Here is a 27936-nt window from a genome sequence, read left to right as displayed (position 1 = left end):
TTAACAGACCACTGTATTTTAATACTTTGTTGGAAGCCCCCCAGAGTGGCTGGGGAAACCCAGCCAGATGGCTGGGGTATAAATAAATTATTATTATTATTACCTCTTTTGTCACCACAATGTCCTGGCAAGGGCAGTGATACTGCTGTTGGCAGGAAATCAACACTGGCATGAATGTGTCATCCATGAGAACCTGGGCTCTCTGAATCATGAGGGATGAAAGAGGCCAAAGTATGAGAACGCTTTGTGAAGATGCGTTGAAGAACGTTTTAATGAGAACAATTTGTGAAGAACAATTTGTGAAGGCGTGTTGCAGGGAAAATATTTTAGATAAAAGAAGGATGCATGCCCTGATCTGATTGGCCTTCAAAGTATAGAAATCCCATGCACCTCTTCTTGGCTGAGGATGTTCTCTTGCATATGCTGGAGACTTGTACAAAAGCCACTTGGCATCGGTCAAAGGGGAGGTCCCTACCTCTGTGCTTCTGAGCTGAAGGGAAATGGCATTTGGTGGAACTCTGTGGATGCTGCTATTATATATGATCATTTTCATTCACTCCTTGCTGTTTGCACGGGGAGTTTATTATCATTTTACAAGGACCCACATTCCTCCAGGAATCACCCACGGCAGAAAATTATATTTTTTATCTTTTGCATTGGGATATCTCCTTGAACTGGTAAGTTTGTTTTACATATATCACAATCAAGGGGTTGGGGTGATACTCCCCCCCCCCATTAAAAAAGGCTGCAGTGTTTGGGATTTTTTAGTTTAGAGAAAAGGCAAGCTGCAGGTGACACGATAGCAGTCTATAAAATTTGTGCATGTCATGGAGAAAGTGGATAGAGAAAAATGTTTCTCCCTGTCTCATGACACTAGAACTAAATGTTGGAAGATTCAGGAAAGCTATAAGAGGGGACTTGTTCGCACTGGACATTTTCAAACTATGGAAGTCTCTTTCACAGGGGGCAGTGATGGCCAGTGCTTTTTTCTAAAAAAAAATAAAAATGTTTAGAAAACTCTCATTTTGACTCAAGAAAATCACCGTGTAATAGTTCAAATCAGGAAAAATAAATACAGAAAATGGACAAAAGTACAAAGATTCACAAAATGTTTAGGGGTATGCGTACCCCTGTGTCCCCCGCCAGAAAAAAGCACTGTGAATCCAAAGGCAAATTAACGAAAGAGAGGGCTATGGATGGCTGCTAGCCAGCATGGCTTTGCTCTGCCACTACAGCTCAAGGCAGCAATGCTTCTGTACACCAGATAGGGGACAGGGCTCCTGGGCTCAGATCCTGCTTGAAGGTTTCCCACAGGCACTGTGAGGAATAATCTGCTGGACTAGATGGGCCATTGGCCGGGACCGACAGGCTCTTTTTATATTCTTATGGAGAGAGGGAGAGAAAGGGAGGGAGAGAGAGAGAGAGAGAGAGAGAGAGAGAGAGAGAGAGAGAGTTTCATGCCAGCCCAAATTCCAAGAAGTGAGTTGCAATATACTCAGAGTCGCAAAGTGATTTCATGCTCTTTATTCAGCTCATAGTGGTGAGGAGGAATGAATGAAAGTCCCCTCACAGTATCTGCTTTATATACATTATTTACACAATGGGCTGCACATGATTGGCTAATTCCGGAATTCTACTGTAAGCCAATCAGGTTGTGGATTCACTTCTATCTGGAGCAGGATCAGGTGGTTCCTGCCAACCAATCATACTGCTGCATTGTTCTAGGACCAATCAGACTGCTGCATTCTGAATCCTATTGTTCTAGGACCAATCAGACTGCTGCATTTTGGATCCTATTGTTCTAGGACTAATCAGACTGCTGCAGTTTGGATCCTATTCAACTCAGTACATAACATGAGTGGTGAATGAAAAGATGAGCTTGCAGGGCAGCAGTTGAAGAAGGAGCAAAAAGGGTTTTCTGGTGTGTGTGTGTTTCTTTGTGGCTGATTAGCTGTTCTCCCTGTGCAAAGGTCAGAGGGGGCAGGGTTTCTGTTGAGGCAGGCGATTAGCTGTGGGAGGAGCTTATCAGAGCTTGCAGGGCAGCGGCGCGTGGTTTGATCCATCTTTTAGATTTAGGGGAGCTAGTCTCAAACGTTTGTTGGGGGAGACCTAGGTTTTTTTGTGGGGGGAGTTATTTGTCCTGTCTTCATGCTTTTTATAATGGAGGACCGCTGTAGCCACCCCCAACGACACGTTCTCAAGATGGAGGGTGAGGAAACAGCTGCAGTCGCCTGCGGTTCCTGCGCAATGTTTGCCATCTTGCCAAAGGTTGCAGGCAGCTTTACCTGCAGCAATTGCATGTTGATTGCCCTCTTAAAAGACAAAGTCCAGCAGCTGGAGGAACGTGTAGCTACGCTCCAAAGAATTAGAGAGCTGGAGCTCTTCTTGGAAGCAACAGAGCACACCGTCTCCACCAAGGAGGAGACAGGGGACTCCCCTGAGAAGGAGGCTAGTTCACCAACACAGGAGCCAGATATATGGAGAAACGTTACTCAAAGAAGTAGGAGGCCCAGGGTTCGCTCTGATTGTTTAGAAATACACAATCGCTTTGAGGTCCTCTCCCCTAGCATGGAAGACGAAGAGCAGACTCCATTTGAGGATCTCTCCCTCATTACAGTCGATCAGGTATATGAAGACGAGCAGCAAAGTCAGTCCTCAGGGAATGTGCAGGCAACCTTGGAATGGACAGCTCATGGAAGAACCCCGACCAAACCTAAGAGGAGGCGTGTAGTAGTGATAGGGGATTCCCTACTGAGGGGAACAGAAGCAGTGATCTGTGGGCCTGACAAGATGTCTCAGGAAGTGTGCTGTCTCCCTGGGGCTAAGATCCAAGATGTAACTGAACGACTGCAAGGAATCATAAAACCCACTGACGAATACCCCTTCCTCTTGGTTCATGTGGGAACCAATGACACTGCAAGCAATAGCCTCCAGAAGATCAAAAGAGACTACGAGGCTCTGGGCAGGAAATTGAAGCAATTAAATGCACAAATTGTCATCTCATCTGTCCTCCCAGTTGAACGACGTGGCCCAGTGTGCTGGTCCCGGGGGTCAGGTACCGTGAGTGTAGCAGAGTCCACACGAAGCGGGGCGAGGTCCGATGCGGAGAGACGGGCGGGGAACAGGAACGCTGGAACAGAAGGCTGAGCAGGTAACAGGAACACCGGATGGTCGGGAACAGGAGGCCGAGCAGGGAACAGGAGTACTGGATAGTCAGGAACAGGAAGCCGAGCAGGGAACAGGAGTACCGGTTAGTCAGGAACAGGAGGCTGAGCAAGGATCAGGATCACAGGAAGGTCCGAAGCCAACAACGACGTTGCTCCCGCAACCTGGGGCCGGGATGAGTGGGCTTTTATCCTCTTCTAAGGTCAGGGGCGGTCCCGACCCCCAGGAGCCCCGCCTACTCTGGCCTTAAGGCGAGCACTCCTCCTGGGGGCAACTAGTTCCCTTCGCCTCTCTGCCCTAAGCCTCTGCAGATCAGGAGAGGCCGAAGGGTTACTGGGCCCTGGAGGAGGCTCACCCGTGGCCACTGAGTCATCAGGCCCCTCTGGGGCCAGGAGGACTTCACCTGGGGCCAGCTCCTGCTGCACTGCCACAGGTGCAGGCTCTTCAGCCTCTAGGCCTTGCCCCAGTTCAGCCGGCCCTGGAGGCGGGGACTCCTGTGCAGGCTGGGATTCCTCTGTTTCATCCTCCGAATCGGAATCCCAGGCCATCACACCATCCCCCCTCCCAGGCCCCCCCCTCAACCGAGGGTCTGGACCCGGCTTGTCGGGGTACGTCGCATGGAACTCTCGGAGGCAGGCAGGTGCGTGGACGTTGGCCGCTGGTTCCCAGGAACGGTCCTCCGGTCCGTACCCCTTCCAGTCAATGAGATACTGTAGCTTTCCCCTGCGGTATCGGGAGTCCAGGATGCGTTCCACCTCGTACTCAGGCTCTCCCCGAACCAACACTGGCTGCGGTTGGGGACGGTTCGGGTGGAACTCGTCGGGTGGGGCCACAGGACTCAAAAGGGACCTGTGGAAGACCAGGTGAACCTTCAGGGTCGCGGGTAACCGGAGACGGAATGCCACAGGAGAGACTTGGTCCACGATAGGGAACGGGCCGGTGAAGCGGGCGTCCAACTTCCGCGAAGGTCGAGAGGGGTGGAGATGGCGAGTGGAGAGCCAAACCAAGTCACCGACGCGAAGTTCCGGCCCCACCTGGCGGTGGCGGTCGGCCTGGGCTTTGTACGCTTCCTTGGCCTGGTGCAGTTGCTCCACCAAAAGCTGTTGCTGGGACTGGAGCTCTTGAAGCCACTCCGTCACTGCCGGGACCGCGGATGCCGGCAGCACCTCTGGAAACAGCCGTGGATGATAACCATAGCTGGCCTGGAACGGGGTCTGCTGGGTGGACGCATTCACCGCGTTGTTATAGGCGAACTCCGCCAATGCCAGGTGGTCGACCCAGTCATCCTGCTGGTAGCTGCAGTAACACCGGAGGTACTGCTCTAGCACCGCGTTCGCCCGTTCCGTCTGGCCATCGGTCTGTGGGTGGTAGGCTGATGAGAGGCAGACCTCTGTCCCGAGGGTCTGGTGTAATGCTCGCCAGAACCGGGATGTGCACTGAACGCCCCGGTCGGACACCACGCGCTCAGGTAGTCCATGCAGGCGGAAGACATGCTGAAGGTACAGCTGCGCAGTTTCCTTGGCTGTGGGTACAGATGGACAGGGAGCGCAGTGTACCATCTTGGTGAAATGGTCGGAGAAAACCAGAAGGCAGGTACAGCCACGAGACGAGGGTAAGTCCACTACAAAGTCCAACGAAACCGTGTGCCAAGGGCGCGGTGGAACTGGCAATGGCTGAAGTAGGCCGGGGGGTCGCCCGGTAGGACCCTTGGCGCGACGGCAGACATCACAACCAGCAACATAGCGAGCCACGTCAGCCTTCAGGCGGGGCCACCAAAACTCCCGACTGACCAAATGGGTGGTCCGATACCGTCCAAAGTGCCCCGCTGCTGGGGCATCATGGGCCATCCGGAGAACCTCCAGCCGTAGTGGCCCTGGCGGGACGTACAGACGACCGTGGTGCAGCAGCAGGCCCTGATGCAGGACCAGCCCCGGATATTGTGGACTGGACCCTTCAGCCAGCTCCCGGAGACGATCCTGGGCCCAAGCGTTGACCCGCTGCTGTTCCCGCACCCGAACCTGCAGTGGCTGCGCCTCCTGGGTGGCCAGGAATGCAGCCGGAGGTAGAATCGTGGTGGGTTCTGCTTGCTGTACCGTGTCTGCGTTGTCTTCAGGTTTCCGGGACAGAGCATCCGCCTTCTGATTCTGAGAGCTAGGGATGTAGCGGATCCGAAACTGGAACCGGGAAAAGAACAACGCCCACCGGATCTGTCTTTGGTTCAGCTTGCGGGTGGTCTGGAGGTACTCCAGGTTCCGGTGGTCGGTTCTCACCTCCACCGGATGTCGTGCCCCCTCAAGATGGTGGCGCCAGACCTCAAAGGCTACCTTGATGGCCAGTAGTTCCCGCTCCCACACAGTATAGTTACGCTCCGCTGGGAGGAGCTGGCGGGAATAGAAGGCGCAGGGTAAAAGTGGCGCTTCCGGTCCGTGCTGCTGAGACAAGACGGCACCAAGAGCCGTACTGGAGGCGTCAGTCTCTACCACAAAGGGTCGAGAAGGATCCGGATGTTGCAAGATTGGCGCTCTCTGGAAACAGGCCTTCAACCCTTGAAACGCCTCCTCCGCCTCCTTGTCCCAGGAAAACGACGTCTTGGGGCGCAGTAGTCGGGTCAACGGGGTGGTGCGGTGAGCATAGTCCACAATGAAGGTTCGGTAATAGTTGGCGAACCCCAGGAAACGCTGTAGGTCCTTGCGGTTCCGAGGTGCCGCCCATTCTCGAACCGCTGCCACCTTCCCAGGATCCATCTGCACCCCACCTGGTGAGAGTCGGTGACCCAGGAAGTCCACTGACCGCTGATGAAACTCGCACTTGCTGAGCTTTGCATACAGACGATGCTCGCGCAAGCGCTGCAGCACGGTCCGGACATGGCCTTCGTGGCACGCCGGGTCACGGGAGTAAACCAGAATGTCATCCAAGTACACCACCACGTACTTGTCTAGCAAGTCCTGGAACACGTGGTTGATGTACCGTTGGAACACAGCAGGCGCGTTGCACAAACCAAAGGGCATAACCAGGTATTCGAACTGTCCGTACCGGGTCCCAAATGCGGTCTTCCACTCATCCCCGGCGCGGATCCGAATCAAATTGTAGGCACCCCGGAGGTCTAGCTTGGTGAACACCTGCGCCCCTTGCACCCGCTCCAGTAACTCCGAAATAAGGGGCAAAGGGTACCGGTCCGGGATGGTGATCTTGTTCAGGGCCCGGTAATCATGGCAAAGGCGGAGCTCCCCACATTTCTTTTTAACAAAGAGCACTGGCGCAGCAGTGGGCGAGGTAGAAGGCCTAATGAACCCACGCTCCAGGTTCTTGCGCAAGAAGTCCTGTAAAGCCTCGCGCTCTGGCTCGGTTAACGAGTATAAGCGACTCACCGGTAGAGGCGCTCCGGGCTGGAGGTCTATGCCACAGTCAAAGGACCGATGCGGCGGCAGCTGGTCTGCCCCCCGTTCCTCAAACACGTCGTGATAGTCCCGGTATTCAGCGGGGAGCGTTGCAGCAACCTCCTCAGTGGGCGCAGCTGCTAGCATCTCAGTCTCAGCAGGAGAACTGGGGTCTGGGAAGTGTACAGTCCGTTTGACCCAGTCAATCCGCACATTGTGAGCCTCCAGCCAGTCCATCCCAAGCACCAGGGGGAACCGGGGCATGGAGGCAATATCCAGAGTTCGCATCTCACGGTGCTGCTGGAGGCACAGGACCAGGGGCTGGGTCTCCTGAGTGACGGCACCCGAACGCAGGGGCCGTCCGTCGATTGCCTCCACCTGCACCGGTTCGGGCTTGTTCCGAAGTGGCACCCGATGCTGGGCAGCAAAAGCAGCGTCCATATAAGAGCGGGTTGCGCCCGAATCTACCAGCGCATGGGTAAGAATCCATGGCCCTCCTGAAGGGTATAGATGTACCGGAACCATAAGGTGTTGTAATTCAATTGGTGCGGCCCCATTCTGTGCTGTTTGGGACCCCAGGTAGCCAGGGCCATCAGCTACTGGGGTTTGGTGGTTTCCCTGCGGCTGGCGTTTCTCAGGACAGGACCTTGCATAGTGTCCGCTTCCGCCACAATAGAGACAAAGATTCCCCTCCCGACGCCGCGACTTCTCTGCGGGGGAGAGGCGTGGCCGCACTGCCCCAAGCTGCATAGGTTCCTCCAATGACTTAGCTGGGCCCGTGGGGCTGCTGGTAGACACTGGGGCCAAGAACTGGAGGTGCCGGCGGTCCCGAGCCTGACGCCGGTCCTCTAGCCGATCGTCAATCTGTAGACTCCATTGGATAAGGGTGTCTAGCGTGGTGGGGCGTTCCATTGTGGCCAGCTGGTCCAGTATCTCATCTGAAAGCCCCTCGAGATACTGGTCCCGGAGAGCCGAGTCGTTCCAGGTCAAGTCCTGTGCCAGCAGCCGGAATTCTGTGGTGTATGCGGCCACCGTGGACTTGCCCTGTCTCAACCGCCGAATCGCCCGGTTGGCTTGACTCCCTTTCTGGGGGTTGCCGAACGCGGCCTCCAAACGATTGCAAAACCCCGTATAGTCTGCCAGCAAGGGGAGTCTTGCCTGAGTAGCGGCAACGCCCACTTGGCCGCCTGGTCCTTTAACAAACTAATCAAAAAGTGCACCTTGGTGCGGTCGTCAGGAAAGTTCCGGGCTCGCCCCTGAATATATAGCTTGGCCTGGGCCAGGAACATAGGAAAGCTGGCCGGGGCTCCATCAAATTTCTCAGGCAAAGCCACTGGGTACTTGCCAGGAGTCGGGGCGTCGGCCCCAGGAGCCGGTAGGGCTTCTAAGCGTTGCTGAAGTGCCACGACCGCGTCACTGAGCTGCTGCACGGTGTGAGTCAAGGCCTGGTTCTCCTGGGCCAAAGTCACCAGTGCAGCCGCCTGGTCCTCCATGGCCTCTGGCTCTTCCCGAACGCACCCCTACGAAGGGGGAGTGCGGGTGGGGCGGGAGCAAACTGTGCTGGTCCCGGGGGTCAGGTACCGTGAGTGTAGCAGAGTCCACACGAAGCGGGGCGAGGTCCGATGCGGAGAGACGGGCGGGGAACAGGAACGCTGGAACAGAAGGCTGAGCAGGTAACAGGAACGCCGGATGGTCGGGAACAGGAGGCCAAGCAGGGAACAGGAGTACTGGATAGTCAGGAACAGGAAGCCGAGCAGGGAACAGGAGTACCGGTTAGTCAGGAACAGGAGGCCGAGCAAGGATCAGGATCACAGGAAGGTCCGAAGCCAACAACGATGTTGCTCCCGCAACCTGGGGCCGGGATGAGTGGGCTTTTATCCTCTTCTAAGGTCAGGGGCGGTCCCGACCCCCAGGAGCCCCGCCTACTCTGGCCTTAAGGCGAGCACTCCTCCTGGGGGCAACTAGTTCCCTTCGCCTCTCTGCCCTAAGCCTCTGCAGATCAGGAGAGGCCGAAGGGTTACTGGGCCCTGGAGGAGGCTCACCTGTGGCCACTGAGTCATCAGGCCCCTCTGGGGCCAGGAGGACTTCACCTGGGGCCAGCTCCTGCTGCACTGCCACAGGTGCAGGCTCTTCAGCCTCTAGGCCTTGCCCCAGTTCAGCCGGCCCTGGAGGCGGGGACTCCTGTGCAGGCTGGGATTCCTCTGTTTCATCCTCCGAATCGGAATCCCAGGCCATCACACCCAGGGAGAGAGGGAAAAATAGTGGAAGTGAACAGCTGGCTTCGCAAATGGTGTAAACAGGAACGGTTTGGATTCTTAGATCACGGACTGCAGTTTCTTGAAGATGGACTTCTGGCAAGCGATGGGCTGCACCTCACAACGGTTGGGAGAAATGTTTTTGCCAAAAATCTCAGAAACCTCATCAGGAGGGCTTTAAACTGACTAATGTGGGGGAGGGAGACAGTGCTCCTGAAGGTAGGAGTCTATCAATTGATGAAGATGATCATCCAAGTGTCATAGACCAAATGGAGCAAACAGCACGCAGACCTAGTGGTGGGAGGAAAAAATCCTTAAATAAGAGACACGGGGGAATGATTAATGGACTTCAATGTCTGTACACTAATGCGCAAAGCATGGGAAATAAACAAGATGAGCTTGAGCTCTTGGTACAGCAAACTAAATATGACATAATAGGCATCACTGAAACCTGGTGGGATAAGTCCCATGATTGGAATGTAATAATAGGGGGATACAATCTATTTCAGAGAAACAGACCAGACAAGAAAGGAGGAGGAGTGGTGTTATATGTCAGGGATGTGTATACCTGTGAAGAGATCCAAGATTTAGAACCTCAAAGCCAAAGTGAGAGCATTTGGGTCAAAATTAAGGGAGAGAAGAATAACAGTGACCTCATTGTGGGAGTTTACTATAGATCCCCAAGCCAAACGGAGGACATAGATGATGCCTTCCTGGAACAGATGGCCAAGCATGCAAAAGGAAGGGAGATAGTAGTAATGGGGGACTTCAATTACCCGGATATTTGTTGGATGTCAAACTCAGCCAAGAGCATAAGGTCAAATAGATTCCTCACTGGCCTTGCAGACAACTTCATTGTCCAGAAAGTGGGAGAAGCAACAAGAGGAGCAGCCATTTTAGATCTGGTCCTAACCAATGTTGATGACCTGGTTAGTGGGGTAGAAGTGGAAGGATCATTAGGCGCGAGTGATCATGCTCTTCTGAAGTTTACTATACAGCGGAAAGGAGCAGCCAAGCATACTAGGACTCAATTTCTTGACTTTAAGAAAGCCGACTTCATAAAACTTAGGGAAGTGCTGGGTGAGATCCCATGGACAGTAATACTAAAAGGAAAGGGAGTTCATGATGGCTGGAAGTTTGTTAAGAGGGAGATAGTAAAAGCACAACTTCAGGCAATACCAATGAGACGGAAACATGGAAGGTGCCTAAAGAAGCCAGGGTGGCTATCTAAAGAACTTTTAACTGAGTTAAGATTAAAAAAGGATGTGTACAAAAAATGGAAAAGGGGGGAAACCACCAAAGAGGAATTCAAACAAATAGCCAGCACGTGTAGACACAAAGTCAGAAAAGCTAAAGCACAGAATGAACTCAGGCTTGCTAGAGAGGTTAAAAGCAACAAAAAAGGCTTTTATGGGTATGTTCGTAGCAAAAGGAAGAACAAAGAAACAGTGGGGTCACTCAGAGGAGAAGATGGTGAAATGCAAACAGGGGACACAGAAAGGGCTGAACTCCTCAATGCCTTCTTTGCCTCAGTCTTCTCCGATAAAGAAAACAATGCCCGATCTGAAGAATTTGAAGCAAATGATTCAGCAAAGGAAACACAGCCCAGAATAAGTAAGGACATAGTACAAGAATACTTGGCTAGTTTAGATGTATTCAAGTCTCCAGGGCCAGATGAACTGCATCCAAGAGTATTAAAAGAACTGGCAGATGTGATCTCAGAACCACTGGCAGTCATCTTTGAGAATTCCTGGAGAACAGGCAAAGTCCCGGCAGACTGGAGGAGGGCAAATGTTGTCCCTATTTTCAAAAAGGGGAAAAGAGAGGACCCAAATAATTACCGCCCAGTCAGTCTGACATCAATACCAGGGAAGATTCTGGAGCAGATCATTAAGCAAACAGTCTGTGAGCACCTAGAAAGGAATGCTGTGATCACCAATAGTCAGCATGGATTTCTGAAAAACAAGTCATGTCAGACTAACCTGATCTCGTTTTTTGACAGAATTACAAGCCTGGTAGATGAAGGGAACGCAGTGGATGTAGCCTACCTTGATTTCAGCAAGGCATTTGACAAGGTGCCCCATGATATTCTTGTAAAGAAGCTGGTAAAATGCGGTCTTGACTATGCTACCACTCAGTGGATTTGTAACTGGCTGACTGACCGAACCCAAAGGGTGCTCATCAATGGTTCCTCTTCATCCTGGAGAAGAGTGATTAGTGGGGTGCCACAGGGTTCTGTCTTGGGCCCGGTCTTACTCAACATCTTTATCAACGACTTGGATGATGGACTCAAGGGCATCCTGATCAAATTTGCAGATGACACCAAATTGGGAGGGGTGGCTAACACCCCAGAGGACAGGATCACACTTCAAAACGAGCTTGACAGATTAGAGAACTGGGCCAAAACAAACAAGATGAATTTTAACAGGGAGAAATGTAAAGTATTGCACTTGGGCAAAAAAAAATGAGAGGCACAAATACAAGATGGGGGACACCTGGCTTGAGAGCAGTACATGTGAAAAGGATCTAGGAGTCTTGATTGACCACAAACTTGACATGAGCCAACAGTGTGACGCGGCAGCTAAAAAAGCCAATGCAATTCTGGGCTGCATCAATAGGAGTATAGCATCTAGATCAAGGGAAGTAATAGTGCCACTGTATTCTGCTCTGGTCAGATCTCACCTGGAGTACTGTGTCCAGTTCTGGGCACCACAGTTCAAGAAGGACACTGACAAACTGGAACGTGTCCAGAGGAGGGCAACCAAAATGGTCAAAGGCCTGGAAACGATGCCTTATGAGGAACGGCTAAGAGAGCTGGGCATGTTTAGCCTGGAGAAGAGGAGGTTAAGGGGTGATATGATAGCCATGTTCAAATATATAAAAGGATGTCACATAGAGGAGGGAGAAAGGTTGTTTTCTGCTGCTCCAGAGAAGCGGACACGGAGCAATGGATCCAAACTACAAGAAAGAAGATTCCACCTAAACATTAGGAAGAACTTCCTGACAGTAAGAGCTGTTTGACAGTGGAATTTGCTGCCAAGGAGTGTGGTGGAGTCTCCTTCTTTGGAGGTCTTTAAGCAGAGGCTTGACAACCATATGTCAGGAGTGCTCTGATGGTGTTTCCTGCTTGGCAGGGGGTTGGACTCGATGGCCCTTGTGGTCTCTTCCAACTCTATGATTCTATGATTCTATTCTATGATTCTATGATTCTATATACAGTAGTACCTTGGTTTGCATACATATTGGTTTGCATATATTTTGGATTACAAACAAGTCAAACCTGGAAGTGTGTGTCCCGGTTTGCAACCTTTTTTTGGATTACAACCCATTTTTTTGGATTATGAAAAAAAAATTTGGGGAGGCCCCTGTGGTGAAAGCGCGCCTTGAGTTACAACCTGTTTTGGTTTACAAACGGGCCTCCGGAATGGATTATGGTTGTAAATCAAGGTACCACTGTACAATGTAGTTGCCCCACATATGAGAGGTTCATTCCACAGGCAGTGCATATATGCAAAATATGATTTTTATATGCGAAGCTATCTGAGGCTGATCATTAATGCTGAATGTTTTGTTTTAAACAGGGAGTGTTTCTGGAAAAACTGGGCATTTGCCATAGATATGTCATCTGCAGGGCTGTGTACGATGCCATACCTACAAAGAAGGACTTAAACTTGATCAGAAAGGACCTGGTTTTTGATAGGGTGCCAGTGAGGGTGTACTGGCCCAAGACACCAGCTGCTGGGAACAGGAGAGGAATCATCTATCTTCATGGAGGCACTGGACTCATTGGAAGCATCCGTAAGTTCTTTGAAAGAGTCTCAAAATGGTTCACTACATTGTTTGAGGAGAATTTGGGCTGGCACATTAGTATAAAAGTCCTGAAATGTTTGCTATGGAGGGCTTCAGGTGGTTTGTACTGCCCCTGTAGGCAGTTTAAGTTTAATGCAAGATGGGACCATGAGGCAAGAAAACGGGGCTGAGGCCCCCTGCTACAAAGGCGTCCTGTAGTAATTCTGTGAACGGCCCTGAAATTCTGTGAACCGCCCTGAGACCTCCGGGTATAGGGCGGTAGATAAATTCAATAAATAAGTAGAAATATATACGGTAAATTAAAATTAAAATTCCTAGTGTCACAGTCAATGAAAAATCTTAAAAATGTCAAAAAAGGTGTTTCTGCTTCATGTACCAAGGGACTTTTATGAAAGGGCTTTAAGAGGAGATCAGAAATAACTGGAAAGAAGCCAAAAAATGTAGGTGGAAGTTTGGTTTTGGTTTTTACCCACTGACACTGCTTGATCTCTGCTACAGATCAGGAGAGGGTAAAACCACAGAATGCCCCATTTACAAAGAGTTCAATGCAACTGAGTTTTCCCCAGAGGAACTTCATTAAAAGTTGTTGTTTTCTACAATCAAGTGGCATACAGTATACAATTTATGACATAAAAATAAATAAATAAGCTCATCTAAATTAGCTATATCTCTTTATTCCAACAGATTTACTTTTAGGAGGACTAAGCCTGTGTCAACTCACAATGATTTCAGTGTGAATGAGCAGGGGAAATTGTAATGGAGGGGTTGTGGGGCTTGTGTTTTCTTCCAGGAGCCTGTGAAAACGTCTGCTGTTCCATTGTCCACGAAAGTGATTCAGTGGTTGTGAATGTCGGGTAAGTGGTTTCACTCTCTTGGTATCCGAAACAATGCGTAATGCCTCTCAGCTTCCAACCTTTCCTGAGTCCAGAGGAATGATGATGATGATCATAATTCATTGGCACCCAATGAAAAAAATAGTAAAAACCCAATACACCAAACACTAAAAACGTCCCTGGACAGGGCTGTCTTCAGATGTCTTTTAAAAATCACATAGATGTTTAACTCCTTGAAATCTGCTGGGGGGGGGCATTCCACAGAGCGGGTGCAACTACCAAAACGGCCCTCTGCTTGGTTCCCTGTTACCTTTCACAATGAGGGAACTACCAGAAGATCCTTTGGAGCTGGGTTGGACGATGGGGATGGAAACGCTCCTTCAGGTATACAGGGTCATAGCTGTTTAGGGCTTTAAAGGTTAGCACCAACATTTTGAATTGTGCTCGGAAACCTACTGGGATCTGTGGTAAGAATTCACTTCAACACCACCTTGTTCGTTACCCAGGAGAGAAACCACCTTTTAAATCACAGAAAACTATTTTCAGGTCCAGCATCTTGGTTAGGCACCTGGTGTTTTTATTTATCTATTGCAATAGGACAGAGCTCAGTTCAATGTGCCCATTAAGAAGGTCTGTCCGAGGCACATCAGATCGAAAGCTTATATAGTAACACAGCACACAAAGAGTCATAAAACTTCCCCTTTACATGCGTCAAGAAAGGTCATAGGTCATTGGATAGAAAACAAGTATGGCGTCTTCCTGCTATCAACTCCCCCCCCCTAACTTGGGACCTGTGTTCTTTAGGGGCACAGTTTCCCCATTCAGTTTCCCCCACACCTCCCCCGACCCCCATTCACCAGAAACAGTTGTTGTTGTTTAGTCGTGTCCGACTCTTCATGACCCCATGGACCAGAGCACGCCAGGCACTTCTGTCTTCCACTGCCTCCCGCAGTTTGGTCAAACTCATGCTGGTAGCTTCAAAGACACTATCTAACCATCTCGTCCTCTGTCGTCCCCTTCTCCTTCTGCCCTCCATCTTTCCCAACATCAGGGTCTTTTCCAGGGAGTTCTCTCTTCTCATGAGGTGGCCAAAGTATTGGAGCCTCAGCTTCAGGATCTGTCCTTCCAGTGAGCACTCAGGGCTGATTTCCTTAAGAATGGATCGGTTTGATCTTCTTGCAGTCCATGGGACTCTCAAGAGTCTCCTCCAGCACCATAATTCAAAAGCATCAATTCTTTGGCGATCATCCTTCTTTATGGTCCAGCTCTCACTTCCATACATCACTACTGGGAAAACCATAGCTTTTACTATACGGACCTTTGTTGGCAAGGTGATGTCTCTACTTTTTAAGATGCTGTCTAGGTTTGTCATTGCTTTTCTCCCAAGAAGCAGGCGTCTTTTAATTTCGTGGCTGCTGTCCCCATCTGCAGTGATCATGGAGCCCAAGAAAGTAAAATCTCTCACTGCCTCTATTTCTTCCCCTTCTATTTGCCAGGAGGTGATGGGACCAGTGGCCATGATCTTCGTTTTTTTGATGTTGAGCTTCAGACCATATTTTGCGCTCTCCTCTTTTACCCTCAATAAAAGGTTCTTTAATTTCTCCTCACTTTCTGCCATCAAGGTTGTGTCATCTGCATATCTGAGGTTGTTGATATTTCTTCCGGCAATCTTAATTCCGGCTAGGGATTCATCCAGCCCAGCCTTTCACATGATGAATTCTGCATATAAGTTAAATAAGCAGGGAGACCATATACAGCCTTGTCGTACTCCTTTCCCAATTTTGAACCAGTCAGTTGTTCCATATCCAGTTCTAAATGTAGCTTCTTGTCCCACATAGAGATTCCTCAGGAGACAGATGAGGTGATCAGGCACTCCCATTTCTTTAAGAACTTGCCATAGTGTGCTGTGGTTGACACAGTCAAAGCCTTTGCATAGTCAATGAAGCAGAAGTAGATGTCTTTCTGGAACTCTCTAGCTTTCTCCATAATCCAGCGCATGTTTGCAATTTGGTCTCTGGTTCCTCTGCCTCTTCTAAATCCAGCTTGCACTTCTGGGAGTTCTCGGTCCACATACTGCTTGAGCCTTCCTTGTAGAATTTTAAGCATAACCTTGCTAGCGTGTGAAATGAGCGCAATTGTGTGGTAGTTGAAGCATTCTTTGGCACTCCCCTTCTTTGGGATTGGGATGTAGACTGATCTTCTCCAATCCTCTGGCCACTTCTGAGTTTTCCAAACTTGCTGGCGTATTGAGTGTAGCACCTTAACAGCATCATCTTTTAAAATTTTAAATACCGTATTTGTCGCCCTACAGGACGCACTTTTTCCCCTCCAAAAATGAAGGGGAAATCTGTGTGCATCCTATGGGGCGAATGCAGGCTTTCGCTGAAGCTTGGAGAGCGAGAGGGGTCGGTGCGCACCGACCCCTCTCACTCTCCAGGCTTCAGGAAGACATCCGCAGCCTAGGCAGCCCTGCGGCAGTTCCTTCTTTGTCTTCCAATGGCAGCCTTCCCTTTCTGTGGGGGGAACAATCCCCCTTTCCTATTGTCCCAGTCTTAAAGTAAGAAGAAAAGGTCAGGTCCACAATTCTACCCAGTCGTATTTATTAAAATCACCATGACATCTGTAAGTACATAAGCAGCATTCATTGGCATACAACCTGTCATAATGCAAACATTCCTAGAGCCTCCTCCATGAATTGGCCGGATCCTCTTTTAAAGCTACCCAACCAGGTCACCAAGTTAGCTAATTCCATTGATTAGCTGTCGCTCCATAATATCATAATACCTTAACAGCATCATCTTTTAAAATTTTAAATAGTTCAGCTGGAATACCATCACTTCCACTGGCCTTGTTATTTGAAGTGCTTTCTAAGGCCCATTTGACTTCACTCTCCAGGATGTCTGCCTCAAGGTCAGCAACCACACTACCTGGGGTGTACGAGCCATCCATATCTTTCTGGTATAATTCATCTGTGTATTCTTGCCACCTCAAAAATAAAAGTGCCCATTTCTGAAGCAGGTGGCTTTCAGAAAAACCAAGTACGTCCTGCTGATTTCTACTTCTGGTGGCTGCTGGGAGGGACCATCCCTGCCCCTGGCAGAAGAGGGAGATTTCTTTGGAAATGTCTTACAGTGTGAGAACACCTAATCCTTCCCATTCAATGATGTCCCTCTCCTCATCAAGAAAAAGAGTGAGGAGAGTTACACAGTCCTCAGCTGTGCCGTGCTTGACAGCTGTCCACAGAGAAAACTGAAAAGCTGGATGCTTCCACTTTTTATAAAGAAATGAAAAGTGGAGTTGCATGTGCAGCAATCAAATTTGTGCAAGAGCAGGATTGGCTCCCATTGTGTGCATGGACAGTGCCAACCTCTTTGCTCAACACACTGTCCTGACAGGGGCAGTGATACTGCTGTTGGCAGGATGTTAACGCTGACATTGATGTGCCGTCCCTGATAATGTGCGCTCTCTGAATTACGAGGGATGAAAGACGCCACAGTATTTTGTGTGGGAGGGCAAACACCACAAAAATGAAGACGTGTTGCGAGAGCAGTCAGTGTCTCTTGTAAGGAAGGATGCTTGTCGTGACCTGCTTGGCCTTCAGAGGTTATGGAAATCACATGCACCTCTTCCCTCTGGAGGAGGGGTTGGGAAGATACACACACCTCCACATACACTCCACCCTGTGTGAAAAACAACCACAGCAACCAGGAATGAAAGCCTGCAATCTCTGAACAGATTACGAAATTACTTTTTTTTCTTCTCAATTGAAAGCAATGTGGGTTGGCCGAGGATGTTCTCTTGCACATGCTGTAGACTGTTCTTCTACAAAAGCCACTTGGCATCAGTCAAAGTGGAGGTCCCTACCTCTGTGCTTCTGAGCTGAAGGGAAATGGCATTTGGTGGAACTCTGTGGATGCTGCTATTATATATGATCATTTTCATTCACTCCTTGCTGTTTGCACGGGGAGTTTATTATCATTTTACAAGGACCCACATTCCTCCAGGAATCACCCACGGCAGAAAATTATATTTTTTTTCTTTTGCATTGGGATATCTCCTTGAACTGGTAAGTTTGTTTTACATATATCACAATCAGGGGGTTGGGGTGATATTCCCCCCCCCCCATTAAAAAGGCTGCAGAGTTTGGGATTTATTAGTTTAGAGAAAAGGCAAGCTGCAGGTGACATGATAGCAGTCTATAAAATTTGTGCATGTCATGGAGAAAGTGGATAGAGAAAAATGTTTCTCCCTGTCTCATGACACTAGAACTACTGTATTTTTCGCCCCATAGGACGCACCAAGTTTTTTTTTTTTTGGCAGGGGGAAATAAAGGGGGAAAAAAATATTCCCCCCCCCAGGCGCTTGCAGGGCAGGCAGCGGAGAGAAGCGCTCTTCTCCCTGCCGCCCGCCTGCATACCAGGTCCGGGGACAGCGGGAAGACGCGCTGCGCCTCCCAGCTGTCCCCGGAGCTTGCGGGGCTGGCGGCGGGGAGAAGCACGCGTCTCCCCGCCGTCAGCCTCCAAACCACATCGGGAGACAGCGGGATGTCGGCGTTCCGCCTCCCCGCTGTCCCCCGACCTTGTAGGGCTGGCGCTGCGGCTCTCCTGAAGCCTGGAGAGCGAGAGGGGTAGGTGCGCACCGACACCTCTCACTTTCCAGGCTTCAGCGAAAGCCTTCATTCGCCCCATAGGACGCACACACATTTCCCCTTCATTTTTGGAGGGGGAAAAGTGCGTCCTATAGGGCGAAAAATACGGTAAATGTTGGAAGATTCAGGAAAGCTATAAGAGGCGACTTGTTCGCACTGGACATTTTCAAACTATGGAAGTCTCTTTCACAGGGTTCCAGTAGTAGATAGGTAGCCGTGTCGGTCTGCCATAGTCAAAATAAAAAAAATCCTTCCAGTAGCACCTTAAAGTGTTTCATCACCCTCAGCTCCGGGGAAAACCACAGGGCTGTCCGGGCTCCATGCAATCGGAGAGGGCGCTTCGGAGCCAGACAGTCAATTGCCCTGGTTAACTCCGCATTCCAGCAGGCCACCAGGGAATCAGATGAAAGAACTAGGAAACAGCTCTCACCTTTGTCCCTAGCCCACCAGAGATCATCAACCAGTGCGACCAAGGCAGTTTCAGTCCCATGGTGAGGCCTGAATCCCGATTGGAAGGGATCCAAATGGTCCGCATCCTGCAGGTGTGCTTGGAGTTGTTTGGCAACCACCCGCTCAATCACCTTGCCCAAGAATAGTAAATTTGAGACCGGGCGATAATTGGCCAAATTGGCTGGGTTTAAAGATTTTTTTTAAGAAGCGGTTTAATGACCGCCTCTTTCAGCGGGTCTGGGAAGGCTCCCTCACAGAGGGAAGCATTCACTACCCCGCAGAGCCCATCGCCCAGCCCTTCCCAGCTCGCTTTTATCAGCCAGGATGGGCAAGGATCAAGGAGACAGGTGGTCGGTTTCACTTGTCCAAGCAGCCTGTCCACATCCTCGGAGGTAACAGATTGGAATTGATTCCATGTAACAGGACTAGACAGAACTCTAGCACTCTCCCGCCCTGGCCCTGCTCCCACGGTGGAGTCTACCTCCCTCTGAATCTGAGCGACTTTATCTGCAAAAAAACTTTGCAAAAGCATTGCAGGAGATCTTGGTGGTACAGGTCCCGGTGGTACAGGTGGTTCCGATAGATTGCGAACCACCTGAAAAAGTCTCCTGCTTCTGTTTTCTGCAGATGCAATGGCGGCGGCGAAGAAGGCCCTCTTCGCCGTCGCCATTGCCACTTGGTAGGCTCGACGTTGAGCTGTAGCCCGTGTCCGATCTGATTCAGAATGAGTTTTCCGCCACCGGCGCTCTAGCTGTCTCAACGATTGTTTCATCACCCTCAGCTCCGGGGAAAACCACAGGGCTGTCCGGGCTCCATGCAATCGGAGAGGGCGCTTCGGAGCCAGACAGTCAATTGCCCTGGTTAACTCCGCATTCCAGCGTGCCACCAGGGAATCAGCTGAAAGGCCATCAACTTGGGATAAAACATCCCCTACCACTCTCTGGAAGCCAATTGGATCCATTAAGTGGCGGGGGCAGACCATCCGAATCGGACCATCTGAATCGGTCCCTTGGGTTGTAACCCAAGGCGCGGTTTCGCCACAAGGGCCTCCCCAAATTTTTTTTTCATAATCCAAAAAAATGGGTTGTAATCCAAAAAAAGGTTGCAAACCGGGACACGCACTTCCAGGTTTGACTTGTTTGTAATCCAAAATGTATGCAAACCAATATGTATGCAGACCAAGGTACCACTGTATATCCTTTCATTCACCACTCACCTCTTGGAGTTTGGGTTGGCATGAAGCGCCCCCCCCCATAAGAACGTGAAAAGAGCTAGCCTTCTCCTTTGTGAATTTGGATACTTATCCAACTTGGCAGCCATCACTGCCCCCTGTGAAAGACCAACTAAGTTAGTTCTTGGTATGAGCTTTCGTGTGCATGCACACTTCTTCAGATACACTGAAACAGAAGTTGCCAGATCCTTCTATATAGTGAGAAGGTGGGGAGGGGTGTTACTCAGAAGGGTGGTGGGAATGGGAGATAGGCAGATAGCTGAGAGAGCCTCTTGACGACTCTTAACGACTGTAATAGGTCTTACAGGAAAAGGCAAGGGGTGGGAAGGTGAGAAATGGTTTAGTCATGTATAGTGAGATAAGAATCCAATGTCTTTGTTCAGCCCAGGTCTTTCCATGGTTTTAAGTTTGGTAATGAGTTGTAATTCAGCAGCTTCTCTTTCCAGTCTATTTCTGAAATTCCTTTGTAGTAAAACAGCTACTTTGAGATCTTGTATAGAATGTCCTGGGAGATTGAAGTGTTCTCCTACTGGTTTCTCTGTTTTGTGATTCTTGATGTCAGATTTATGTCCGTTTATTCTTTGGCGTAAGGTTTGGCCTGTTTGTCCAATATAGAGAACTGAAGGACACTGTTGGCATTTGATGGCATACACAATGTTAGACGATGAGCAATTAAATAGTCGCGAGATGGTATGTGTGATGTTGTTGGGGCCAGTAATGGTGTTGTCTGGGTGTATGTGGCAGCAAAGTTGGCATCTGGGTTTATTGCAGGCTCTGGTGCCAGTGTCTGTGTTAAGTCTGGTTGTAGTATTATTGTGGGTTAGGAGTTGTTTAAGATTGGGTGGCTGTCTGTAGGCAATGAAAGGTCTTCCTCCCAGAGCTTGAGAAAGGGAACTGTCATTGTCCAGGAGAGGTTGTAGATCTTCTGGATCTCTCAGTGGCCTTTGACACCATCAACCATAACATCCTTCTGGACAATCTAGAGGGGCTGGGAGCTGGGGGCACTGTCATAAAGTGGTTCTGCTCCTTCCTCCTGGGCCGTGTCCAGAAAGTGGTGGTGGGGGATGAGTGTTCAGACCCCTGGGCTCTCAGTTGTGGGGTGCCTCAGGGTTCCGTCCTCTCCCCCATGCTTTTTAATATCTATATGAAGCCGCTGGGAGAGATCATCAGGGGGTTTGGGCTGGGTGTTCATCAGTATGCAGATGACACCCAGCTCTACCTCTCTTTTAAATCAGAACCAGTGAAGGCGGTGAAGGTCCTGTTTGAGTGCCTGGAAGCGGTTGGAGGATGGATGGCGGCTAACAGATTGAGGTTGAATCCTGACAAGACAGAAGTGCTGTTTTTGGGGGACAGGGGGCAGGCAGGTGTGGGGGATTCCCTGGTCCTGAATGGGGTAACTGTGCCCCTGAAGGACCAGGTGTGCAGCCTGGGAGTCATTTTGGACTCACAGCTGTCCATGGAGGCACAGGTTAATTCTGTGTCCAGGGCAGCTGTCTACCAGCTCTACCTGGTACGCAGGCTAAGACCCCACCTGCCCGCAGACTGTCTTGCCAGAGTGGTGAATGCTCTGGTTATCTCCCGCTTGGACTACTGCAACACGCTCTATGTGGGGCTACCTTTGAAGGTGACCCAGAAACTGCAATTAATCCAGACTGCGGCAACTAGACTGGTTGACTGGGAGTGGCCGCCGGGACCACATAACACCAGTTTTGAGAGATCTGCATTGGCTCCCAGTACGTTTCCGAGCACAATTCAAAGTGGTGGTGCTGACCTTTAAAGCCCTAAATGGCCTCGGTCCTGTATACCTGAAGGAGCATCTCCGCCCCCATCGTTCAGCCCGGACACTGAGATCCAGCGCCGAGGGCCTTCTGGCGGTTCCCTCATTATGAGAAGTAAGGTTACAGGGAACCAGGCAGAGGGCCTTCTCGGTAGTGGCGCCTGCCCTGTGGAATGCCCTCCCAGCAGATGTCAAAGCAATAAACAGCTATTTTACTTTTAAAAGACAACTGAAGGCAGCCCTCTTTAGGGAGGTTTTTAATGTCTGATGCTGTACTTATCTCATTATACATGACTAAGCCATTTCTCACCTTCTCACCCCTTGCCTTTTCCTGTAAGACCTATTACAGTCGTTAAGAGTCGTCAACAGGCTCATCTCAGCTATCTGCCAATCTCCAATTCCCACCACCCTTCTGAGTAATACCCCTCCCCACCTTCTCACTATATAGAAGGATCTGGCAACTTCTGTTTCAGTGTATCTGAAGAAGTGTGCATGCACACGAAAGCTTATACCAAGAACTAACTTAGTTGGCCTTTAAGGTGCTACAGGAAGGAATTTTTTTATTTTGATGCTGTATTGTTTTTAATATTCAGTTGGAAGCCGCCCAGAGTGGCTGGGGAAACCAGCCAGATCGGCGGGGTATGTATAAATAAATAAATAAATAAATAAATAAATAAATAAATAAATAAATCCTGTTTTGGTTTACAAACGGACCTCCGGAATGGATTATGGTTGTAAAGCAAGGTACCACTGTACAATGTAGTTGCCCCACATATGAGAGGTTCATTCCACAGGCAGTGCATATATGCAAAATATGATTTTTATATGCAAAGCTATCTGAGGCTGATCATTAATGCTGAATGTTTTGGTTTAAACAGGGAGTGTTTCTGGAAAAACTGGGCATTTGCCATAGATATGTCATCTGCAGGGCTGTGTACGATGCCATACCTACAAAGAAGGACTTAAACTTGATCAGAAAGGACCTGGTTTTTGATGGAGTGCCAGTGAGGGTGTACTGGCCCAAGACATCAGCTGCTCGGAACAGGAGAGGAATCATCTATCTTCATGGAGGTGCTGGACTCATTGGAAGCATCCGTAAGTTCTTTGAAAGAGTCTTAAAATGGTTCACTACATTGTTTGAGGAGAATTTGGGCTGGCACATTAGTATAAAAGTCCTGAAATGTTTGCTATGGAGTGCTTTGGGTGGTTTGTACTGCCCCTGTAGGCAGTTTAAGTTTAATGCAAGATGGGACCATGAGGCAAGAAAACGGGGCTGAGGCCCCCTGCTACAAAGGCGTCCAGTTCTGTAGTAATTCTGTGAACGGCCCTGAAATTCTGTGAACCGCCCTGAGACCTCCGGGTATAGGGCGGTAGATAAATTCAATAAATAAGTAGAAATATATAAATTAAAATTCCAAGTGTCACAGTCAATGAAAAATCCTAAAAATGTCAAAGAAGGTGTTTCTGCTTCATGTACCAAGGGACTTTTATGAAAGGGCTTTAAGAGGTGATTAGAAATAACTGGAAAGAAGCCAAGAAATGTAGGTGGAAGTTTGTTTTTGTTTTTTACCCACTGAAACTGCTTGATCTCTGCTACAGATCAGGAGAGGGTAAAACCACAGAATGCCCCATTTACAAAGAGTTCAATGCAACTGAGTTTTCCCCAGAGGAACTTCATTAAAAGTTGTTGTTTTCTACAATCAAGTGGCATACAGTATACAATTTATGACATAAAAATAAATAAATAAGCTCATCTAAATTAGCTATATCTCTTTATTCCAACAGATTTACTTTTAGGAGGACTAAGCCTGTGTCAACTCACAATGATTTCAGTGTGAATGAGCAGGGGAAATTGTAATGGAGGGGTTGTGGGGCTTGTGTTTTCTTCCAGGAGCCTGTGAAAACGTCTGCTGTTCCATTGTCCACAAAAGTGATTCAGTGGTTGTGAATGTCGGGTAAGTGGTTTCACACTCTTGGTATCCGAAACAATGCGTAATGCCTCTCAGCTTCCAACCTTTCCTGTGCCCAGAGGAATGCTGCTGCTGCTGCTGCTGATAATAATAATTCTTTTTATGATGCCCATCTGACTGGGTTGCCTCAGCCACTCTGTGTGGCACCCAATGAAAAAAATAGTAAAAACCCAATACACCAAACACTAAAAATGTCCCTGGACAGGGCTGCCTTCAGATGTCTTTTAAAAATCACATAGAAATCTGCTGGGGGGGGGGCATTCCAAAGAGCGGGTGCAACTACCAAAATGGCCCTCTGCTTGGTTCCCTGTTACCTTTCACAATGAGGGAACTACCAGAAGATCCTTTGGAGCTGGGTTGGACGATGGGGATGGAAACGCTCCTTCAGGTATACAGGGTCATAGCTGTTTAGGGCTTTAAAGGTTAGCACCAACATTTTGAATTGTGCTCGGAAACCTACTGGAATCTGTGGTAAGAATTCACTTCAACACCACCTTGTGCGTTACCCAGGTGAGAAACCACCTTTTAAATCACAGAAAACTATTTTCAGGTCCAGCATCTTGGTTAGGCACCTGGTGTTTTTATTTATCTATTGCAATAGGACAGAGCTCAATTCAATGTGCCCGTTAAGAAGGTCTGTCCGAGGCACATCAGATCGAAAGCTTATATCAGGGGTCGGCAACGTGCAGCCCATGGGCCAGATGTAGCCCACGAAGACCGTTTTACAGGCCCATGAGCCACCCCGGAACCGGGCCGCCTGCTGGTCAAGTCCCCCGCGTACTGCGCTAAACCGACGCAGCGCAGTGCGGGGACTCACAAGCGGTGCTGGAAATCGCTTCTGCGCATGCCCAGACGCCTAAAACCGCTTTTGTGCAGGCACAATTTTCAGCATCTGGGCATGCTCAGACGCGATTTCTGGCACTGTGGACGTGCGCAGACGCGATTTCCAGTGTCGCGCTGTGCCGGTCTGTCCCACGGACGATCTCTGTGGGAGTAGTTCAGCCCACGGCCGGTAAGCGTTGCCGACTCCTGGTTTATATAGTAACACAGCACACTAAGAGTCATAAAACTTCCCCTTCACGTGTGTCAAGAAAGGTCACAGTCTTCCTGCTATCAATCTCTCTCTCCCCCCCCCCCACTAGTACCTTGGGATGCCCACAAGTGACTAGGTCGTTGGACCATTCTAGGTATCGGATGTCCCATGTTGCCCTGGCAAGCTAGCCCATTATCACTCTTGATTGACATTCTTCCATCTATCTTTCAGGAAACTTCCAAGGATTTCTGATAAACACCACTTTCAGAGTTAGATAAGGAAAGATGGAATGCAATGTAGGATGCAGAGACTCATATCCGCAGAACACACAAAGTCTTGCTCATTTTCAAAGCTTAAATGGAAAAAAAGTGAAACATTGAACATTATTAAAATAAAAATACAAGGCATGACGAGAAAGTTTGGTGAATGGTCACAGAAATTGGACAGCGAGAAATATTTGAACATACATACCTTGTTGTTGTTTAGTCGCGTCCGACTCTTTGTGACCCCATGGACCAGAGCACGCCAGGCACTTCTGTCTTCCACTGCCTCCCGCAGTTTAGTCAAACTCATGCTGGTAGCTTCGAAGACACTATCCAACCACCTCGTCCATGGGACTCTCAAGAGTCTCCTCTAGCACCATAATTCAAAAGCATCAATTCTTTGGCGACCAGCCTTCTTTATGGTCCAGCTCTCACTTCCATACATCACTACTGGGAAAACCATAGCTTTTACTATACGGACCTTTGTTGGCAAGGTGATGTCTCTACTTTTTAAGATGCTGTCTAGGTTTTTCATTGCTTTTCTCCCAAGAAGCAGGCGTCTTTTAATTTCGTGGCTGCTGTCGCCATCTGCAGTGATCATGGAGCCCAAGAAAGTAAAATATCTCACTGCCTCCATTTCTTCCCCTTCTATTTGCCAGGAGGTGATGGGACCAGTGGCCATGATCTTCATTTTTTTGATGTTGAGCTTCAGACCATATTTTGCGCTCTCCTCTTTCACCCTCAATAAAAGGTATCTGAAGAAGTGTGCATGCACACGAAAGCTCATACCAAGAACTAACTTAGTTGGTCTTTAAGGTGCTACTGGAAGGAATTTTTTTATTTTGACTATGGCAGACCAACACGGCTACCTATCTGTAACCTCAATAAAAGGTTCTTTAATTCCTCCTCACTTTCTGCCATCAAGGTTGTGTCATCTGCATATCTGAGGTTGTTGATATTTCTTCCGGCAATCTTAATTCCGGCTAGGGATTCATCCATACCTTACAGGCCTTCAAAGTAGGCCCCCTCTGATACAATGCACCATTGACAACAGCTTCCCTCGTCACAGCAGCTTGGACGTGTGAAATGTTGGAAAATCCGTGCCCTTTCAGAGCAGATTTCAGTTTTGGAAAAAGCAAAAAATCAACTGGGGCTAGATCGGGAGAATATGGAGGGTGGGACAACCCAGTAATGATTTCATGCGGAATACGCAATTCTTCCGCCATCATTCGGATGGACAAACGCCGATCCCACATCAGTAATTCACAAACTCTGTTGACATTTGCCGCCATTCTGCTCATCAATGGTCTTCCAGACCGAGGGTCATCTTCAGTGGTTTGCCGCCCTTCACGGAAACGCTTAAACCACACATACAGTGTCTTTCGAGTTATAGCTTCATCTCCGTACACAATTATGAGTATTTCATGGGTTTCCAATGCCAATTGTATGCTTGAATATTTCTCACTGTCCCATTTTTGTGACCATTCACCAAACTTTCCAGTATATACAACTTGGATCTCTAATTCTTATATCAGATCCAATATAGTTATTTTAAGACTGGTGTCATAAAGCAAGACCTGAGCAGAAGAGCTTTCTCCCCAGCTGCAATTTCAAGCAGCTGGTATTCAGAAGCATTACTGCCTCTGATAGTGGTGGCAGCACACCATCCTTGTGACTAGTACCCATTGGTATGAGTGATTGCTAGGAGTCTTGCTAACTTGATCAGGAGAGCTGCAGTGGAGCCTGCTAATGGACAAAGGAAAGCAAGAAGGAAGCCGATGGAGGGTGGAGAAAGGTGTGTTGTAATGAAACAGCCTATTTGTCCAAAGGGAAGATTTGCATTTGCTTTCCATTTTTGTCTCAGGTCCCACCCACAGCTGCCATGTGGCCCCCACAAGGTTGCACAGAAACGAATGTGGCCCTAGGGGTGAAAAAGATTCCCAGCACTTGCAATACGTAATGCAGGAAAACGGTCCTTTTCTGTGAAGTGTATGATGTTGAGTGTGGGCAATATCTTGTTTTCTCTTTAGATTTCGTTTAGCACCTGAGCATCCTTATCCAGTCCCTGTGCTGGACTGTTTAACTGCTACAATACACTTTCTGAAGAATGCAGAGGAATACGGAGTGGACCCCAACTGCATTGCCATTGCTGGGGAGAGTAGCGGAGGCACATTTGCAACAGCTATTTGTCAAGAACTGGTGACCAGAGAGGACCTCCCAAGACTGCGAGCTCAGGTCCTTATCAACCCATTCCTACAACCAGAGGACTTCAATTTGCCATCCTATCAGCAAAACCATTCAGTTCCTCCCTTGTTCAGGAAACGAATTATCAAATTTGGTTTGACATATTTCACTGGGAAGACAATGATTGTAGATGGAGTTCTGAAAGGCGCCCATGTCCCTCCTGATTTGAGGGAGAAATACCGAAAATGGATAAGTGCTGATAACATTCCAGAAGAATTTAAAGCTAGGGGCTATGTTCCTGTAGAACCTGCTCCATTTTCAGAAGAACTTTATGAACAACTTAAAAGAGGTACTGAGACAATGTTTGCCCCCCTTTTAGTGGAGGATGACATAATCCGCCAGCTCCCGGAGACTTTCCTTCTAACTTGCGAGTATGATGTTCTCCGGGATGATGGGCTGTTGTACAAGAAGCGGTTATTGGACAACGGTGTGCCAGTGACACATCATCATCTTACAGATGCATGCCATTCAACAATTTGCTATTTGGGTTGGGGGCCACTTGAATTTCCGAGCTCAAAGAAATGTTTGCAGCATGTGGTACAGTTCTTGAAAGGTTTATATCGATGAATGACCTTCTTTGCCTTCCAATGGCAGCCTTCCCTTTCTGTGGGGGGACAATCCCCCTTTCCTAGTGTCCCAATCCTAAAGTAAGAAGAAAAGGTCAGATCCAAAATTCTATCCAGTCAGATTTATTAAAATCACCATGACATCTGTAAGTACCTAAGCAAAGCCCTGTTGGATTGGCCCACTTCATCCAGCATCCTGTTCTCACAGTGACCAAAAAGAGGCCTCTTGAGATGCCTGCAAGCAGTACCTGGGTGCAAGAAAATTATTCCTACTTGTGATTCCTAGCAAGCAGCATGCAGTGAGCCAGTGTGGT

At 48.9% G+C, this 27936-nt stretch overlaps 2 protein-coding genes across 3 annotated transcripts in view; one reads left to right on the top strand and one right to left on the bottom strand.

Annotated features, from left to right (window-relative positions):
• The window catches only part of LOC308576324 (arylacetamide deacetylase-like 4), a 135376-nt gene that overhangs the window by 4650 nt on the left and 102790 nt on the right, over nucleotides 1–27936 (bottom strand). The window lies entirely within an intron of this gene.
• On the top strand, nucleotides 389–27765 carry LOC308576327 (arylacetamide deacetylase-like 4). 2 transcript variants are annotated; one of them, XM_081175579.1, is made up of 4 exons: nucleotides 389–677; nucleotides 12379–12595; nucleotides 13398–13461; nucleotides 26843–27765. In XM_081175579.1, exons 1-4 carry the CDS (start codon nucleotides 501–503, stop codon nucleotides 27621–27623), a joined length of 1239 nt encoding a protein of 412 aa, XP_081031705.1. In that variant the 5' UTR covers nucleotides 389–500; the 3' UTR covers nucleotides 27624–27765. The 2 variants fall into 2 exon arrangements, with proteins under 2 accessions (XP_081031705.1, XP_081031706.1); XM_081175580.1 differs by lacking the exons at nucleotides 389–677; nucleotides 12379–12595; nucleotides 13398–13461 and adding exons at nucleotides 16331–17506; nucleotides 22425–22641; nucleotides 23438–23501.

The sequence above is a fragment of the Podarcis bocagei genome (genome assembly GCF_964188305.1).
Source record: "Podarcis bocagei genome assembly, chromosome: 16".
NCBI classification, from domain to species: domain Eukaryota; kingdom Metazoa; phylum Chordata; class Lepidosauria; order Squamata; family Lacertidae; genus Podarcis; species Podarcis bocagei.
Note: the sequence above shows the minus strand (reverse complement) of the source record. Positions and strands in the feature narration are given on the sequence as shown.